Source organism: Dermacentor silvarum, chromosome 4, assembly GCF_013339745.2.
Source record: "Dermacentor silvarum isolate Dsil-2018 chromosome 4, BIME_Dsil_1.4, whole genome shotgun sequence".
Lineage (NCBI taxonomy): Eukaryota > Metazoa > Arthropoda > Arachnida > Ixodida > Ixodidae > Dermacentor > Dermacentor silvarum.
In genome coordinates this window covers 129773824-129792916 of record NC_051157.2, presented here as the reverse complement: position 1 = coordinate 129792916, position 19093 = coordinate 129773824, and the positions used below count along the sequence as shown (strand labels likewise).

The following is a 19093-nucleotide window of genomic DNA, read 5'->3' as shown; positions in this document are numbered from 1 at the left end:
AGACACTTTTGCGGCCACACTGATTATTTAGAAGAGTGCCCGCTCAACGCGAACAGAGCCAATCGAGCTCTTACAAGCGCGTGCGTCACCAAATGTGGCTATCTTCGCAGCTTCTATTCTCATTTCGAACTTGCTTCTGCTCATGATAACAGTTTCTTTGATGTGCCTGAGACGTCACCTGAGACGTCACTTGAATTTTGGTGCCATAACGCCAGACGGTCGTCGATTTTTCTAACCATGAGTCATCTAAGGCGTTCGCCTTAATAAGAGGCCCGGCTATGCTGCGTATACGGAGAAGGGTCCTTGATTTCTCGAGAGGGCTACGTAGACGATTCGCCGGTGGCAAGCCGCAACACAATCGGGACCGGGCAGACTGAAAATTGTCCAAACAATTGTACTTCCATATATATCTGGTGAGATGGGGGCCCCAGGCATGGACCGCGCACTTCAGTATGCACACGCCGCGATCTGTATTTGTTCAACAGTCGTGATAAGCTCCGCACAATGCGATCTTCACTGCTCCACAAAGGGGAAAGCACCCGAATTGTCCGACAAACGTAAGAACAGTCTTTCTAGACAATGCGAAGTGACACTGTGTAGTTTCCGTTCAATTGCCTGAGAAATTTACCTACCCTTGCCTGTAGTGGGATCTACCAGTCTGATTTATTCTACTGAAAAGCGGCGAATAAATGAACGCAGTTCTTGTTACGGGCTTCGCAAGCGACGTTTTCATTCGAGTAGGGAGAAGAACAGAAAGTCCGGTGGTTCTTCCCGTCACTGGAAGCAGCTTCCCGTAGAAATTGGTGCTTGTAGATATAATAGGAATCTCCAAGGCGATGTAGCGAATATAGCAAAAGCACAGGAGCTATATTGTAGTTTACTCTAATAATTGTACCTGTATATACCGGGTGTTCCAGCGAACACCTTGAAAAATTTTTGAAGGTTTCCTGTGGCAGACAGCATGATTCTCGTTCGCGAGATGGTCTACTCGAAGAGGCGGACAGTACTTGCAAAACAAAGTTGAAATGCATAATCTACTAATTAACAAGAATTCACTAATTAGGTTGTCAACTAATTACATGATGCCTGATATTAAAATTTACAAATTGTAGCCGTGGTGTTCGCAAGGCGTATCCACTTGGAACGAATTCTCGGGATGACACCAATTTCGAAATATTTATTCCCGAACTTTGCGGAGAAACGCATTACCGTTCTAGTTACTTTTGTGCTTCAGTGCATAAAACGACGTTTTCTTAAGCCGTTATCTCTGAGTAAATGTTCTCGAAACTTGCTTAGTTTAGTCCTTGGATCTTTTAGAATACAATGAAGTTCATGTACACTGGTCAGAAATTACCTACGCCCCAGCAGACGCCGGTAAAATCCATTACATCACTGCGAGAGGGTGCAGTCACTTCCAGGCGGCGTCTCCGCACGTCTTTCGGTAAAGAGTCCTTCCTTTCTTATGGTGCCTCCTTTCGCGGTAAGTGAGTATTACTGAAGGTAAATAATTACCAGAGTTCAAATTATTTTGTCCTTAGTCTCCCTTTAACCTACAAGCTTGTGTAAAAGTAATCTGGCTTTTAAACTTGACAGATGACGTTTCTTCTCGCAACCCTTTTCTTCCTTTCCTGCCCACTTCGTCTTCCCCAGGGTAGCAAACTAGGGCCAACCTGGCTAACCTGCCTGCCTTTTTTCTTTATCTCTCCCTCTCTTTAATGTGGGCCAAGATGGCACCACAAGCGAACGGAATAAATTAACGTGGCTGGCACGCTTTTCGCCTGTGCCCCGCAGGTGCTGAAGATCAGCGAACGGGACTTCCTCGAAGGCATGGGCGTCTACTTCGTCTCGTTCCTGGCCCAGTACGGCTACGACCGCGTCCTGTCCGTGCTCGGTCGCCACATGCGCGACTTCCTCAACGGACTAGGACAATTTGCACGAGTACCTCAAGTTCAGCTATCCACGCATGAAGGCGCCCTCGTTCTTCTGCGAGGACGAGTCCTCCACGGGACTGACGCTGCACTACCGGAGCACGCGGCGAGGGTACCTCTGGTACACCATCGGTGAGTGCTGCGGTGGCGAAGCGGGTTTCGTATTCCAAAGTGCTTCGTACGAAGAACGTCATGGTTCACATCCTATCAGTAAAGGTGCTCAACTGATGACAAAGGGTGCTCCGGAAATAAAACGTTTTCGAATTTATCTCGAAAGCATCGTTAGGCAAAAAGACGTCGCGTTGGGCTAGTTTGGGAATATAAGAATAGATATTCGAGCAAGTTGGTAGAGAGTCACGATACATAAACACGGACGTACAAGCGCAGATGCACACAAGAGCGAAAAGGACACCTCTAACACGGTTGATTGTCGGCGTTTTGTTGTTCTTTTCATTCCACTCGTGTCTGTGTTTGCAGGCTTGCCTTCTAGTACCGGGAATAGTTCGTGATCTTCAGAGCTTAACATGTTGAGGTGCACAAAAGCCGAATGAAGACTGTTACATTGTGCTTTACTGCATTCGATGGGTATTGCGTCGCGATTCAACCATTTTGAGAGGACCAATCTTGCACAAGTGCAATGACGTGGAGGTTTACATTTTCCCAAAGAATCTCTTTACCGTAATGCGCGACAGAGGAGAGTGCAACTGCAGCGCATTTTGGGACAGAAAGATATCCGGGACACTGTAGCTAGTTTCATATTTCTAAAGTTTATTCCATTTCAAAAGTAATTAAGACATATCTTTATTTATAAGTGAGTGGTTATCACGCATTTACTGGCCTGAGAATTCTCTGGTAGTACGGTTATAAAAAAACATTTCCCTTGTGCAGTCTTCATATTCTTCTGGCTTCCCATTTGAAGCACATGGCATAGTATTGTATAGTTTTCCTGCGTCCATATATTAAGTTCTCACGACAGTATGTTTGAACAGTTTCACACGTCATGACTTTATGCTTGTCATGTTCGAATAAACACTCAGGAGACAAATCAACCATTGCTTTGGCTTGTAATTTGCGTACAACTAAATACGTTTTAAAAGAAAACAAAAGGAAAGTTGCAAATTGTGCATCTATGTTACGTGCTCCTGCATTGCCTTTCCCCCTACGGATACAAGAAGCCATTTATTTCAAATGTCACTTTTGAAAGCAAAGGAGCATTTTTATGCGCTGGAGAGGCAAGGTTTGAGATTCTTCCCAATCTTACGCTCGTTAGTTGTTGTCAGTTTCTCGAAGCGCAAGGCACTGAGGGGGAACTTCGAACGTGGCAGATGTCCCCAAAAAAGATGGTGGACTGAACTGATGAACTGTGGTCGAACAAGGGATGGCTAAGGCCAGCCCTTTAGCAATGTCTGAGCATTGTCCCTCGGAGCATTGTCCGGAAACTCGTGCTTCATAAATCTTCGAAACGACATTGCTAAAGTTGTGAGGCCACGAAATGACCACGCCAGCGACGTTAGATAAAAAAATAGTGGTAACTGCTCATGGGAAAGCATCGGCTAAAGCCCGTGCTTCATCATTAAAAAAAGCGCGTTAAATACTTTAGCTCTATTAAAGTCACCGTAAACAACCGCATTTTGAAATCAAGGAGCTGAATTCACAATGTTTTTCACCCCTAAGAACTTCTTGCTATTGGCCGCCTGCCCTGACTCGTTCATCATGAAGAGTGGCTTGGCCTTTTCTCAACAACAGTAGTACCGTAAAACTTTTTTTTCTATGTGTGCGGGGAATTTTCATAACAATGATAGGACATTGCACTTGCAAACGTTGCAATGGTTCCTTAATAAATATTGGCTACCGAGACATACATCTGCCATTTAAGGATATTGTTTAAGCGTGATTAACGGATGTATGCGTGAAGTCTGATGTAAAAATTGTAAAGTATTCAAATGATCAGCACGCTTGTCATAGGCATACTTGTCATAGGCATACGTGTCTGTGTCTACAGGGGCACTTGTCATACAGTTCTCTGTATGTTCTAATTCTTTCACTCTCCTTGTTTTTTGCCATTTACCTGCCCTAAAATGTCACCGTACCAACTAGCTTGGATACAGACCCTAGTAGTCATAGGAGTGTGGCCTTTTGCTGTAAACATCTTTTGGTTACATCAGTAATGGTGCTGTTCTTCATACAAAAGTGTGCAGTTTCTGTGGTTCAAGAAATATGTATTCCACGAAGAACGTGTATGCACTGAACAATTTTGGTAATATTTCCGCCATGGTCCTTAGCTCCATAAACTTCCACCATGCGCTGGTGCAGCGTGCCTCTGCGTCACCTAGTCACTTTGCGTGTGAATTATGGCGTGCTTAAAATGTGTCCAATGAAAAACAAAACTTTAACAATTGCTCCAGACTCGATTGAAATAAGCTGAAGATGAGAGAACAATCCTTAGTGCACTTTTTAGTGCGTCATGTCAATACAAAATACTTAAATTTGTTCTTGTGAACAGTTTGCCATGGCCGATATTTCATAAAAATATTTCAGTCACCGAGTGCGCCAGTTAGTTATTGGCTGCAGGCATCATGAGGAACGAAGAACTATTTCTTTGCTTTTGCGGACTGAACAGAGAGCGTTGAATACCCCGTCATGTATTGTAGCGTCTCTAGTAAAGTGATTGCGGGCACTCTGCAATAGTGTGCGGTCTGAAGTGAACTTTAGTCACATTGGACAAGCAGGAGGTTAAATTTACCCTCAGCGCAATAACCATCAGTTTTTCTTGGTATTAGTAGACAAACATGGCAAATGCAAGTTGCGCATCTAAATTTGTACTCCGTCATTGAAGGGGTTAGGCTACGCTGCGCTTATTAACATCGCGTGATTCTGTGAAGGACAAAGGGGACAAACAGTTGTCGCTTAGGATGTGAACGGCGTCGAGCTCTTGATGTTTTTTGTGGGAGCGAGTGACTTTTTTAACGTAAAAAAATGTTGGTGCGTAAAGATAGGAGAAACCAACGAGAGAAAAAAAAGGTGTTCTTGTACCGTACAATGTGGTTTGCATTTTTCTTCCACCAAACCAGGCCAGATCAAGGAAGTGGGCCGTCACTTCTACAATACCGAAGTTCAAGTGGATGTCCTGAAGGAGGAGTCCATTTTCAACACACTACACGTCATCATGAGGCTCAGCTTTGACAATATGGCTTACCAACCACCGTCATTAAAGCTGGTAAGATGGCCTGGGCAGGCAGGGACTTAAGAATGAGTGCCATAAATAATCATTAAACATAGTCATTTTTAAAAGTTAGAGCTAGACGTCTATGAAAATGCGCAGATAACTACAATTCAAAGCTATCTTATGAATCTCTTTAAGAAATATCAAGGCGACGTTTCATACTATTTGTATGTTGAAAACCCAAAAGCTGCTGCTTTGAAATTTGCAAAGGTAAAGCAACCTGTTAGGCCTACTTCACTATATTTCGAAATTGGAAGTTTCAGGTCATTTATTCATAATGTTTCTTGAGCAAGAACACAAAATAAACGTGCTGAATTTTGTAAAGCTTAACTACGCTGCGTAAATATAGTGTGCAAAACATCCGTTCCACTGCATGGGTGAAGTTGAGAAGCTTCACGCAAACAGGTTTAGTAGAACAAGCTGACATGACGGGTGTGTCCACCGTTTTCATTCTTGCACATTGTTCTCACGCGGGAGATTTTCCCAGAGTGCACATTCGTAGGAACATTGGAGATAAGTATGAAATAAACCCCCTCCTCTCTAAACGAGCAACAGAAGAAGCTTGATTTTCAGGACACGCTTGTTAGGAAGCTTCTTTTCAGAGGCCATATTCGTAACCTATTCAAACTGCGCCGACTAATCCTTAATGAGTCCACTGACCTCATTCATTTTTCTACTTCAAAGAATGAATCTAGATAGAAATCTTCCGGTATCTTCTGTGGTAGCTAAACGGAAAAGTGTACAAGGAACAACAAAGCCCAGTTTAGGGCACATGCACAGCCGAAAATTGCTTTATTATAAAGTATTTTATTAAAGGGGCGCCCAACCGTCCCTTTGGCTTGGAGAAGTAACATAGCCCGCGGGTAGCATACGCTGCTGTGACCATATGAGCCAAGTTTTGCTGTGGTAAGCGGTGCATGAAGTTCGTAAGCGGAGCTCGCAGTCACATTTCCCTCAAACGCTCTCGTTTCAACAGAAGCCATGATCCTCACTCTTCCCTGCGTGCTTTATTTCGTAATAAAGCGCATTCCCATACGCGGCTGCTATGGGTGACTGCGGTCGGTTACACCCCGGCCGCCGCGGGGTGCCGCCACGGGTCCACTGGTTCAGCGCACTGCGGCTCGCTGAGGAAAACCGCGTTTGGCTTGGGTTTAGCGCGTCGTACGCACCAAAATCGCAAGTAATGGCGTCTGCGTTAACATCCAAAATATAATTTGAACTGCGCGCCACGGTGGCATTTCGAAGGCGGAGCGTTGTAGCCCCGCCACACTCCGCCGTAGCCTTCGCAGTGCAAGGCATTGAAGAAGGAACGGGAGCACAGCGGAGGCCGTGTTTGAGTGCCAGTAACTTCGCTTCTGCCGAACGCACTGAAGTACTTTTTGCCACAAAGTATTTCTGAAACAGCGTATTTTCACTTCAAATGTCTTTCTACACTTAGATAAAATGTGGTTCAGGGCCCCTTTAAGTATCTCTGAACAAAATGTAGGTTGTTTTACTGAGTGGTCAGTTGGTGTTTTTGCTTTAGAGCTCGACGAATCCCATATTGAATTACTGGTCAATAAAGCTTGTCAACAGAATCCTTCGGAGTTCGGTGCTGGTTGCTACACGCCGATTAAAATAAGTCTTTTTACAGTTGTAGATATGTACAAGCACGCTAACTGTTGTCTCAATTTGCCGCGTTCAGCCTGCAGGTGTATTGCCACTATTATATGAAGAAATGATGAATACTCTAATATAGTCAGCTTGTATTTATGAAATATTCACTGCGGTGGACCAGTGACTATCTCGTCGCGTTACAGAGCGCTAGTTCACGGGTTCGAATCCCGAACACGGTGGACGCATTCCGATGAAAGCGGTATGCAGAAAAATTCGTAAACCACGCTTTGGTTGCACAGTAAAGAGCACCAGGTGTATCTTGGTGTTCCTGAGCCCTCCTCTAATCCTGAGCCCTCCTCTATACAGCTTCGTTTAAAATCCAGCGTGCAGTCAAATACAAGAATACTTTTTATTGCGGTTGAAATGAAAGAGAAGCTTCTGCAGAGAAGCTTCTGCAGCACACAAAAGCTGTGTGCTATTCTCACGCAGCTTCCTCTGAAGTTGTGATTGAAAACTCTCTTTAGTTAGCCTACTTTTCAATAGTCTGCGCTCTAATGCGCATCTTTCCTTCTTACTACTCTAGCTAATGTGTTGAATGCCAGCGTATCTGAGAAGCACTCCAAGCCTCGTTTGCTCGGTGATTCCAGCGTCGTCGTGTTCCTCAAATTCCTGCTTGAGTCGCGCAAAGTAATTTAGCCTCCGGCATTGCACTCGCCACAACCAACGTCGTGCTGTTAGCGCCGTTTTACGATCGCCGTGGTCACCACCTCTTGTTCCTGCTTAGTCGAGCTCCTTTTCTTCTTTGATCGGCTAAGTGCACTCATCCGGAGGGCCGAAAAAAGAAACTACCAATAAAGTACGGCGTCGAGTGCAAAGGAGTTGGCACAACGGACTAAGCAAGAATCAGCCATTTTAGTTTACGACGCGGCGTGGAAGAGTCGTTAAGGCATGGTAACCATCACGGCGTCGTTGCAGTTTTACGGCGCGGTTAGGCCATGAGATGGCACGCGCTTGGCCGGTAGCGACGAATGGTCGAGAGGCTGGTATAGAAAGCAAGCGCGCATCGGGCACGTGGAAGTTGGGGAAGTATCGCCTCGCGACCGGTGCTGATGTAGAAAGACGGACGACAGTGATGGCATGTACATTAATTATTAAAGAGCTGGAGTACGTGACCACAGTGACCTTAGGCCCGCTCGAGCTATTGGGTGGAGGAGCAGTTTTTCTGTGCACGGTACTTGTTAGCTTGCAGACAGCGATCTTTAGTGAGGCCTGCATTTGTAGCAAATAAAAAATGAGAAAGCTACGGCACGACTGTTCGTCACAAAATGCCGGATTTAAATCACAGAAATGCAGAAATGATGCTGTCAAGCAACCCTTTACTGTTGCGTAATAATTTATGTGCAGTTACCAAAGAATGGATAAATTTTGGGGGACGTTAACGAATTATGTGACTACTGGTACCACTTGGCGGTGAGACCACCGTACTAGCGCTGGTTTGATCATAAATGCAGCGCTGAAACATTTTTCGCCTAATTTAGGTCACCAACTGCCGACCGAATCTATGGAGAGTGGCTCACATTAAAAATTACAAAGCAAAGCACTCATGCGAACCGAAGTGTCAGGAATTTTCAGCTAAAGAGAACATATTTTTTTACAATTACTCGGAGCAAATAAGTGAAATATTTTCATAGGGACGTAGGTTATGGAAGTATGCGTTGGTGTGAGCTTAACTTTGTCAGTACCGACAAAAATCAATATGAAAACGAGCGTGTACAACGCCTCCATGATACTCAAAGTATTGCAGCCACATAGAAGTCATTTGCATTGCAGGCCTGGTGTCTTCGGGGGTTTCAGCGTGCTTATGAAACGCGTTGAACGCCGACTTCGATCTGATCACACACGGGCAGATACAACACCGTTCTATGCACAATATTTTCTTGGGCAACATGTCAGATAACATTTTATTGGCGCCCGATGGGTGCTGCTGAATATACAGGCCAATTTACTGGTGAAGGGAAAGTCGGACAGCTTCCAAGGAAATAATTTGGCAGATAGTCTAAGTATTCGTAACGAAAGGCATCCGTACGAAAAACGCTTTAAAGGTTTCCAAATGCAAGCTCTAGCTAACGCCTGAACCTTGCCGATGGTTGCTCAAGTCTGCAGAAGATTTTGTGAATTGCGTTAGAAATGTGGCAAAGACTCACCGACGGCTACCTCGCAACCTGGCCTCCCTGCTGAAGTGCATCGAAATGTTTCTCTTTCTTGTTCTGTATTCAGCATTCATGCACAGTTCTCGCATATATTTACACGGTGTGCTAACATGAAGCAGTAGATTTGCGTTTAAAGCCGATAAATATACTTCTTCGAGCACTGCAATAACAACAAAAAATTTCAAGAGCTGGATCGTTCGACGTGAGGTTGGTGCTGGCGTACGGATTTGCAGGAATCTCTTTTCGAACACTGATTAGGAGCGCACTTTCATGCTGACGAGGAGCGTGAGGCCTACTCATTTTCTAAGTGAAAGTGAAAGTGAAAGTTTATTTTCTTTTCATTGAAGTGATTATACTTCGGTACGTCCGGTCGTATAGGGCAGCCGCCATCGTATGAAAATCGGAAACGTGAATGCGCCCTAAACAGTTGATGATCGCCACGTGCACGTGGCACATGGGGCATGTGCAGACGTAGCAAGTCAAGGAAGCCAATTCTTGCACGAGAGAGTGACATGGTGGGACAGTACATGTCAGATATCTCTGGAAGGGATCCTAAACGCGACGCTGCAAATCGGAGTTCCGTAGAATGTACATACATGCCATTCATATCTGACGTTGGTACAAAGGGCAACGTCATAACTATTCAATTCGAAAACATATATGCAAATACCAGAGAGTAAAACAAGAAAATGACGGTCATTTGGAAGCTTCGACTTGCCACAGCGTCGGTATAGTGGTATAGGATCATCTTTTAAGTGGTCGGGAGTGAGGGGGAGGGGGGGGAGGGGTGTTGCAGCTGTGGGAAGCGGACTTGGATACAGCCCCCTTTGAAAGATACAGCTTAAATTCAATGCCTACCTGGAAACTTTCCGTACCTGGCGTTGCATTTTGCAATAACGAGTTGTAGGAAAACCATTTGTTTGAAGACATATGCATTATTTGTGAAGTGTACGCATTTTTTTTACTACGTTGCATGTTTGAATGTGTCTTGAAAAAGAAGAAGCACTCCGCGGAGTTATCTTTTCGCTTTCGTTAATACTTGCATGGCCATTGGATTTTGTTGATTCTTCAAGGAGCTCATAAATTTTGTTTGCAAGAAGTGATGCTTATTTTGCCTTCTTTCTTTTTGCATGACCGCGCTTCTTTCTCTCAGTTGGAAAACAATATAGACGTATCGGCGAGGGTCCTGGACTCCTTAATAAGAAGTCATCGAGTGGGCACTCAGGTAGGCACTTGCTTCAGTGATCATGAAGCAAGAACTCCTAGCTTTCTCGCTCGGCCTGATTCTACTTTAAACTAGCATAAGAATGGTTAAAATACGTTTTATTCCTGATATTTTTGGGACTAAATACTCGCTTTGATCAACGTATCTCGAAGCTTTTTTTAAAGCTACTTTACCCGTTTGCAAAAAAGTGCGATCACAATGACCCGACGTTCTGCAATATTCACCCTTTCTGCCGCCCTTCATTTAAAAGCTGTACCACGTAAAAAGCCCTTTAACACCAGTGACGTCCACTGATGGCTTAGCGCAGTTTATAACAGTAACATTTGCTAAGGGTAAGTAAACATGAGGTAGCGCTCTCAATCCCCAATTTGTCCCAGAAGCTGCCGTTGGGAAATTTTGACCCTACGCTCAATCCAGTACACTTTTCATTTTCCCCACGAAAAGCAACTACCAATTTCAACACGCATTTATCTGTGATGTAAAGATCCATTTCCCGATGACCCTAGTGCGAAGCACGTACTGGTGTTACGTGGACCAGGCAAAAGGGGATGCACGTGTTTACACGGGTGGAAAGCCAATTCAGGTGAATAAGTTGGCGTAGCATATTGTGCGCTCATTTGCTGCCCATCTGCCAGCGCCACATTGGAGAATCTCACGTGGCAAAGTTGACCGCACATAACTAATTGCTGGGAGTGCAGAAGAAATTTCCTTTTGCGCAATGCCATTCTTTTAAACTGACGCGGCTGTTTTCACATCAGCGAGGAGGTGAGCTCTGATGAAAAATAAAAACATAATCAACTAAGAGTCATTCGGATAAAACTGTGAGTGTAAGAATTAACGATAACAAGCGCACGTCTCTATGTATTACACGTGGTGCCGCTGATACACGTTATCTTGCACGTGAATCGCCGCTCCAGGTTCACGTTGACCAACTTGGCCTGAAAATGCCTAGATGGTCCTCGCCTAGTTTAAGCCCCTCTGTTTAGTGTGGCGTGGAAGTGTAGAGTCGCCTAGCGTGCAATCAGCGAATGATGGCTCTTGTTTAGAAGACATTGGTCTTCCTCCGTTTTCTTTTTTGGCATCTGATTAGCTTGACGTAGGACATTCAAGATGCATAAGATATGCTGACACAAATTGGCACAAAAACAAATTGCGTATTCGACTGGATGTTACAGACTTCTCTGAAAGTGTTTTTAAGATTGTGCAAGATAGCTATAAAAGTTCATTAGGAGAAAGCGTAAGTTAAATAGCTGTAAGGTGGCCTCATTATTGTCGTTGGAGCTCAGTCGAATATGCTATAACTTGCGGTTGCCAGTAAAACGCCATCTTATCGCCCATCTTGGGGGCACATATGATGCATTGGAGCCTTCAGATGGGAGACTTCGCAAGCCAGTGTTACCCGAAATGCTATAAAAAGTAAAAGGCTAACTACTATGACCTTCAGAGTTTCGCAGTTGCAGTGTTCTGTCTTGAAAGTGGGCATAAGATTCTTATGGTAAAAGAATGAATGATGAAAAATAGGATGTTGCAGCATCAGGACACCTTAAAAAATGTCGCAGTTTCACCCGAAAGGCGAAGCATCAATTGCGATAGCAAATTAGTAGAGAGCTATACGGAGTAAGGATAGTAGTTTTATCAGCATAAACAGGAACTTAAAATGTAAACTATTAAAGCGAAACATTGTTACATGAATGAAACACTTACCAATTTCATTAAAACCTCTCCGGGAAAATTTTGTAGGTATATTTCAGGGCCCAACTCCGGCATTGAATTTCTGACGAGTGAAAATAAGTCTATCATGAACAGCTCTGAAATGGCTTGCCTCTTCAATGAATATTTTTAATCAGTTTTCACGTGGGATGATGATTCTACACCTCAAAGACTGCATTCAATTAAGCACTGTATATCTGAAGGAACTACTAGACAAGATGGCATTTCGAACCTGCTCCTTAAACTAGATGAGAAAAAATGCCCTGGCCCGGATCAAATTTCCAACGCTTTTTTAACGAGATACGCCAAGTGGTGCTCATGTTTTCTTTCGGATAACTATAATAAATCTCAAGAATCTGGCGACGTTCCAAGAGACTGGATGCGGGCTAAGGTAGTACCGATTCACAAACAGGGTTCCAAACATGATGTCACTAATTACGGACCAATCTCTCTGACAAGTACAGGTTGCAAAACGCTAGAACATATCTTAACTACCCACCTAACTAAATTTGTGGAAGAAAACGGCATTTTCGGTAAAAACCAGCATGGTTTTTGCCGAGGGCTCTCCACAGTCACTATTCTCACGGAGGTTACACATGAAATCGGTCAATCTATTGATGGAAGGGGTCAAATAGATATTATCTTTACCGATTTCCTCAAAGCATTCGACAGACTATGCCACAGAAAGCTGCTTAAGAAGCTGTATTGTTTCTTAGGTAATACTCAGCTATTAAAATGGATTGAGGCATATTTGTCAGAAAGGCAACAATTTGTTTCATTACATTCTGTTTGCAGTACCAATAAATCAGTTCGATCGGGTATGCCGCAAGGATATGTTATAGGCCCTTTACTTTTTTTCATTTATATTAGCGATATGGGAGCAGGTTTTTCGCCACAAATAGCCACAAAGCATAATGCATAGGACACCATTGTGTATGCTAAAATATGCACTCCTAATGATCAACAGGAGCTTAGTAACCATTTACGTGTCTCAAAGAGTCAGTTGCCGTTGGGGAACAAATGCGGCCCGCAATTGGTCGCGCGGGCACACGTGCCCTTAGCGGAGGAAGGGCGCGTACAAAAAGTGGGGCTAAAGAGGCATCGAAAACTTCGCTTTAGAACGAGAGATATGGATTCAACTTCGTTAGTAACTGCCCGTAATGTAATGAAGAAGAAGAGCGCAGAGGACAAGGCCAGTCAAATCGTCTATTCGATGCCTGCAGTGCAACCACTGAGCCAGCTCGATCACCAGTGCTTGGCACGGGTGTGAGCCACCCTGGCTTCCAGCTGATGCTGTATGCTCTGCATCGCCTGTTTTCTCGCTTACGCTTCACTCTAACTGCTGAATTGTTCCATACACCCCATTTAAAATCGAGAATGGGAAGGGTATCGATCGCCGTACCTCAGCAATATCATAATCAGAGAGTCCACTTGAGTGATAAGTTAAGCCATTTGGATAAACGTGATTTTTATTTGTAACCAAAATACTTAGTCTATGGTAGGCTCGTGAGAATATTCAATATTTGCTAATATTTTATCGATTATTATGCCATTCCATATTCGCTTCGAAGTTGCAGTTTTCTAAGCATGCGAAACAAGCAGTTACGCGTATTTTCTGAGTATAAACCATTCCCGAATGGGCAGCCCAATTTTACTCATAAATTTTAAAAATTTGCATGAGTGGTTGCAGAACAGAACGTGCAAAGCTAGCGTGTCGACGGGAAGCATCAAGCTGAATTTGCGCTACAAACCATAAACTGCCAGCGTCGCGCAGTCAAGGTCACACTTTTCACAGCATCGCGGTGAAAGTTAGGTAGAATAAAGGACAACGGTGTACGGGAGGCTGTAGACAAATGTTCTGTGCAGTTAGAGTAGAAGGAAATGTTTACCTTGCATTTGGCATGACAATACGCCGATAACGGCACTTAAAATTAACTGATTCCAGAGATGTACCTGATTCCCCCCTTATTTTGGAAGTAAGGCACCCTCTTTTCTTAGGTTGGTAAAGATCTGGCTATTATGCAAAACCCACAAGTATTCGAACAATTCCATTCGAAATCATTAGACAGTTACTATTCGTTTCGATTTCGCTACCCCACAAAAAATTGATATTCGCGCAAGCCTAGTCTGTGCTCATGCCCCGTGTATCAGACATATGCGTTGATAGCCCTAAGAAATTTCCTTCCGGACAGAACTTAATTTATTCGCTTAGAATTCTAGATTTTTACGAAGTGTAAATAAACAATGTGTTTGCTTTTATGGACCAGAACAATGTAACAATTGTCTGTTCATGCGCGTGCCTGTCCTGAAATGTTTTATTGCGATAGAAATTATATGGACACTTCAAGCGGATTTCTGCCGTCGGCGTCGCCATCGTCGTCGCCGTCGCCGTGAGGTTTCGTATAAAGTCCAAGGGTGATAAAATCGTCGTCGCGCGCCGTACGTGCGAGTGAAAGCGCGCGTGGGACGCGCGCTATCACGGAGAGCGAACTCGCGGCGGAGAGCAAACGCGACTTCCGTCGCGCGAAAGGCCTTGGGAGTATGGGAGCGAGGGAGTGGGGACGACGCTGTGCTGCGGCACGAAATGCGTATCTTGAAACCAGGCGCAAAGGGAACTAGGGACTCTGTCTCGCACGCGAAATAAGGAAAGCGGAAACGCAGCGCGGGAGGAAGGAGGGGGGGGGGGCAGCTTCTACTCTGCCAACAACCGCGCTTGTATACTTTGCCCGGCTGCAGCGGTCGCCCGCACCGTATCTTGAAAGCGATGTCCACACAGCTCTGACCTTCGTATGCACTGTGCATTCGCCGCTCAGTTTCCGTTGCAGCGATAGACCGCACGAACCTTCGCTCGCTGCGGCGGCTGCGCTTGCTGCCAGCGTTTTGACAGTGGTTGTCTGCGGTTGTCGAGTGTGATCTATTCACCGTTGCTTAGTGCGCGCTGACTGCTTGTCAATTCAATTAGTAAGCGAATGTGTCCAAGTTTATGCAGCCGATAAAACTAAACTATCCCTACTGCGAATAGCTCTCTATTAATTTGCTATCGCAATTGATGCTTCGCCTTTCGGGCGAAACTGCGACATTTCTCATTGCACATGCATGAACCTTTATCAAGGCGAGTGAATAAAATACGTGTCTTCTGGTCAGATTTCATGGCGATAGCGATAATATGAAACTCCAGGCTTATGCTATGTAAGGCGCCGATTTTTCATAACATGCGTAAGCCGAAGCGCGACAAGCGTATGCGGCTAGTTCAGACTGCGAACTTAATGGTACCAACGTGCGCAATTCACGCATAAATCGTGGGTGAGAGTGTTAAAGGGTCGGCAACTCTTAGGACTGTGATATTACTGCCGTTACGACACAGCCATTGACCGATATGCTTTCGGTTTTCAACAATCGGTGACGAGACTTCCGGCCTTCCGTCTGCAGGCAGCTTCGGGCTCGGGAAGTGCAATTCCGCCATTCCGTGCTCACGATTTGTTGGCTGTGTTGTTTGCCCCCAAGTTCATGTAAATTTGTGCAGTGCACCTTGAGGGTGAGGGGGGGGGTATAGACTGTTTTGATTACGTCTGGTCTATTGTCTGTGCGTTTGTGTGCAATGTAATATTGTGCAAAATGGATTCACTGGCAAGCGACGACTTGTTAATTGAAGGGCGTCAGCGACCCGTGCTTTTTCACCAGCGTCTGAAAACGTACAGGGACAAACAACGTCAGCAATACACTCGGCCGAGGAAATCCATGACCGCAGATGCGTGCTGCGAACCTCGATGAGTGGTCTCACTAGGTTCCCAAGGAAGTCGAACTGCTGCGGCGACATGCGTATGAAGTCATGAAACTTCGCAGCGCCACCAACTCGGAGCTTGACGAAAAGGTTGTCAAAGTCGCCTTCCACGGCCCTGTCGAGAAATACTTGCCGCACCCAAACCCTTCTGCATGGCCTTCGTCGTCTTCGGGCGATTGAGTACATGAGTTTTGAGCGTGAATTTCTTCGATTTAGGCCAGCGCTCGCATGTTGACGGGAGTCATATTGGACCGCTGGTGACGTCAACTCTGCAGCTCCCAATTTGATTGGCCTGTCATAAAAGCCGTTTTTACGCAGCAGTAAATGTCAACAAAGGTGTCCGCTTAACTGCTAGTAACGTTTTTTACAGCCGTACGTTCGATACGCCGAAAGAGCTCTTACGCGCGTTACGAACGTAGTCTGAACAAGCATTACTTTCGCCGTCGGTATCGCTGCGACGTTCCATTCACGTTTTTTATATGCTCTAGCGCGTGTATCAGATAACGTTAAAGAAGTTGTTCCGCGAAAAAAAGGTTTATAAAACACGGCGCAAAAACAAGCGTAAGACCAACGTTATTTCGTTGTCAGACCTCTAACTACCGAATACCGTAGGTCTTATATTTCTATCTTGCACCATGTTTTCTTAAATATTCATTTTCGTTGCTCAGTTTGGGGGGGGGGGGGTGAGGGGGGGCTAAAGTTAGCTAGACACCCTAATATGTTGAATAATGCCGTATATGTAACATCAATGACATATTATTCAACCTCTAATGTTGCTAAAACCAGGTGTTATTTTATTCATTGAATTTTTCTCAAGATGTTTGAAAATTGCAGCAAGGATACAAAATTCACGAAATACTTAGGTCAGAGTGCATGCCTCTGATTTAAATTCTTTGGTTACTATTAAAATGAAGACTCAGTTTCGCCCTAAAGGCGATGCATCGATCGCGATAGCAAATTAGTAGACAGCTATACGAAGTAAGGATAGTAGTTTTATCACCCGTATAAACGTGCGAACATTAGCCTAGTAACTAAAGTAACAAGCATGGTGTCAGCGCGAACAGGAAAATATCAACACATCACATTCCCTGCACCGCGGACACTCGCTGTGACACTCGCAGCGAGCAAAGAGACCTTCGTGCTGTCCATCGCTTTAACGTAAACTCAGCGGTGAGAGCGCACCTACACTGCCTAGACCCTGCCCCCAGCTCAGATAGGGTTCAAGATATAGCGCGCGCCAGCGCCCGCAGCCGCGCAATACGCAGTTGCTGCCGCAGTAGAACGTCGCCTATCCTCCCTCTCCGGCCCCCGATGGCTTGCGCGCGTCGGAAGACGGCGCGCTTCCTCCCCACTTTCCTCCCTCGCGGGCGCGAGAATCAGCCGCGATTGTTGGCTCCCCTAGCACGCTTTCACTCGCACGTATAGCAAGCAGTGCGCGGCGACGGTGTTATCGTCCTCGGACTTTATGCGGAACATCACAGCAACGGCGACGGCAAAAATGCGCCGGGTGCGTCAATATAATTGGTATCGCAATAAAATTCCCCACAATGTTAGCGCTCACAATCTGAAATCGATGCGATTTCACTGGCCCTGCTCTTTTCCAGCAGCGCAGTGATACGCAGTCGCACCTGTGCGATGCCATTACAGGCCCCACACGGCGTTTTTCGAGACTATCAGGGTGCCAGACATTTTATCACACCCACGTATAATTTAGAACACCTTCCGAGGAGTTCAAGCGCAACTGTAGTCCTTGTTAGCCTGTCGCTGTCGGTGCTTAGCCTGGCGGGTGAAGCTACCAATTTTATTTGTATTGTTGATGCGCACTACATTCTTTTTGTGCACTGACAATATATATATATATATGTATATATACATTATGACAGAAATCATTTCGCCGGGTCAGCGTAAACTCCAAATTGACATTTACTATATATATATATATCCCAGCAATACCAGCCATACATATATGTATATATATATATATATATATATATATATATATATATATATATATATATATTGTGCAAAGCCTACAGGTTTGTCTTTTGAAGGGGTATCCGAGTTGTATGGGAAAATGGGCCGCTTCAATGCTTAACTGGGCTTTGGAGTGGGAGGCTCAGATTCTCGTTCCTCAGGAGTTATTAAACAACAAGATACGTTAGACATAAATTATTATCCATATGTTTCTAGAATCTGGATATTTAGCCAGCGTTTGTTGTTTCGTTGCACATTTTCGTGGACAATCGAACCGGTGACTGGCGCACTACTTGTAGGAGTAGTACGGACGCCTAAGCGTATATGCCGACTCCTTTTGCGTGCCCTGTCCTGTGTAGAGCATTGTCGTGCGATAACCTAGTTTCCGTGAAACGGAAGTCTGCTGGAGACATCAAGAAAAAACGCTTGTGCGATAAAAATTTCACAAGAAGACACAAAATTGTTCTCAGTGGGTGTCAAGTTGTGCCACATTGACCTTTGTGTTTTACCTTCCGCTTACTAGCCGAACTCTTTTGGGGAAATTTTTCTGGTGCTGTGTCACTCGAGCTTGACGCATAACAATGGCTAGAATATATTTCTGTGGTGGAAGCCGGAATCTTACTTGCATTCTTGCAAGTAAGCTTCGAGGTAATTGCGTATGAATAATTAATGAAGCTGGCGTGGGAACGCTTAGCCTATCCGAGATTTAAAAAGGTTTGTTGTGAATAGTAGATCGCTGATGTCCCCGTTTCTGCCAGAGATCGCTACTTATTTCTTCCCATTCTGTCAGCTTACATACTCCCTACGTCTTGCGGGCACAAAGCAGGCCAACAACGCGTGACCTGTTTCGTTTCTAACTCGCCTTCTCTATTGTGGAGGCCTTATATACTGAAGGTTTCCTCCTGTGTGAACATTTCCTGTTCGTTCATCTTTTACTGCGTCCTGCATCCGAATAATTTCGTCTCATTGAGCGTGATCTGAATACTTCGCCATACTGCTACTACCGTCTGGAGAGGCCGATTCTGCAGCGTCCTCGGCTTGGCGTCCAAGTGTGTCCAACATCCCAGCAATGCCACCGGCGAAGCGATTCAAAGAGGGCCTTTGGCCAACTGTTCCCTTATGTACTCAAGTACGCGCTCCTTTTCAGATCCTGTAATGCCGTTTCTCTGCAATCAGGTCACGTATAGGTCCTCGCCGCTGTGAAGCGGTCTATATATATGAACGAGGCTGAGATGGGAACAAAGCGCATGCTATGCGACACTGTTTGGAATCGGTATGCTATGTTGAGCAGGTTGTTTTCAGTAGGCTATAGCTAAGTGCGGCAGATACTATGGTTCTCACTTCCTTACTAGACATGCGCTTATGGAAAAGCGCTGGCTGGAGTGCTTGGAAGCGTGTCTAGTTTTTCTGAATACAGCACAGAAAAGTATAGAGGGATATAATTAG

General features: G+C 45.0%; 1 protein-coding gene across 1 annotated transcript in view; it reads left to right on the top strand.

Moving 5' to 3' along the window:
• The window catches only part of LOC119448896 (soluble guanylate cyclase 88E-like), an 81448-nt gene that overhangs the window by 8879 nt on the left and 53476 nt on the right, over nucleotides 1-19093 (top strand). The window contains 4 exon segments of the mRNA XM_049666816.1: nucleotides 1792-1923; nucleotides 1925-2060; nucleotides 5000-5145; nucleotides 10111-10182. Coding sequence (XP_049522773.1) covers nucleotides 1792-1923; nucleotides 1925-2060; nucleotides 5000-5145; nucleotides 10111-10182 — 486 coding nt within the window.